Source organism: Fonticula alba (genome assembly GCF_000388065.1).
Source record: "Fonticula alba strain ATCC 38817 unplaced genomic scaffold supercont2.8, whole genome shotgun sequence".
NCBI classification, from domain to species: domain Eukaryota; order Rotosphaerida; family Fonticulaceae; genus Fonticula; species Fonticula alba.
The window spans coordinates 1,120,571-1,121,801 of NW_009242978.1; the positions used below are offsets into that span (position 1 = coordinate 1,120,571).

A 1,231-nucleotide genomic window follows, 5' to 3' on the forward strand; every position below is an offset into this window, starting at 1 on the left:
GGAGAAGGAGAGGGGAGGGGGGAGAAGGAGAGGGGGATGAGGAGAGAGAGAGGAAGAGAAGGGGAGGAGGAGAAGGAGAGGAGGAGAAGGAGAGGGAGAGACACAGAGACACAGAGACACAGAGACACAGAGAGGCAGAGAGACACAGAGAGGCAGAGAGACACAGAAAGACAGAGAGAGACAGAGAGACAGAGAGAGACAGAGAAACAACGCACCCTCATGCCAGATCGGGATCACCACCGGCGGCAGACGCGCTTCCATGATGCAGCGACCCACACCCCAGCGCAGGGGGATCATATCCTCGCGCTGGTTGACGTACGCCTCGGGGAAGAGATGCAGCCAGGCCAGCACGCTGTCGGCCAGCTCGCGCGCATGCTGCACCAGCTCCTCCGGGCCGAGAAGATGCACCGGCGGGGTGGTGGCCGGGGACTTGCCGGTCGGGACCGACGACGCGTCGATCCCCGGCTCGAAGCCGGACGTCGGCTGGTTGCCCATCCGGCCATTGATGATGTCCACCGCCAGGCCGAGCCCCGGCTGCCGGTACCCGCCACCCCGGAGGACCGGGATGATGCGCCCCAGGCCGAAGAAGGTCCCGACCGCCGAGTTGAGGAAACACAGCTCCTGGGCGCCGAGGGTCCAGCGGTAGCTGGAGCTCGGCCCAAGCAGGCGCCGCATCGGCAGCACACTGGACCAGGTCAGGGGGTCATCGAAGACCGACCGGTGGTTGGACACGGTGATCAGAGGCCGGCGGTAGTATGCCTCGGCCGGCGGGCTGTCGGCATGGTGTGACGAGGGGGGAATGCGCTGGAGGTACTCGCCGATGTCGGCCCCGGAGAAGAGCGGGTCCTGCCGGGCCAGAGCCGGGCTGGGCTGCCGGCCGGCCTTGGCCGCGTCACGGACATCCAGCAGCCCGATCACCCGGTCGCCCTCATACACTCGCCGGTAGGAGCCGAGGCGGACGCAGGCCGCGGTCAGGACACTCACCAGGCCGAGGGTGGCGCGCGAGGCCGCGCGCCAGGTCAGATCCCGCCGGAGCAGGGCCGAGTGCAGGCTCGGCCGCAGGAGCGGCTGCGAGGTGGAGACGCCGGCAGCGCCGGCGGTCGGGGCGGGAGCCACGGTGCCGGCCAGCGAAGCCGCCTGTGGCGCGGCCCCGAGCCCGGCCTGCGGAGTGGCCGAGCCAGAGGGAAGGGGGGCAGCCGACATTCTTTCGGCGGCTGAGCAGGGCTTACAG

The 1,231-nt window shown here is 69.0% G+C and overlaps 1 protein-coding gene across 1 annotated transcript in view; it reads right to left on the minus strand.

Moving 5' to 3' along the window:
• H696_04902 (hypothetical protein) overlaps nucleotides 1–1,231 on the minus strand; it is a 2,187-nt gene extending 956 nt beyond the window's left edge. Inside the window, exon 1 of the mRNA XM_009498766.1 lies at nucleotides 216–1,231. Within this exon, the coding sequence (XP_009497041.1) occupies nucleotides 216–1,203 (988 nt within the window). The 5' untranslated portion in view covers nucleotides 1,204–1,231. The remainder of the gene's footprint in view (nucleotides 1–215) is intronic.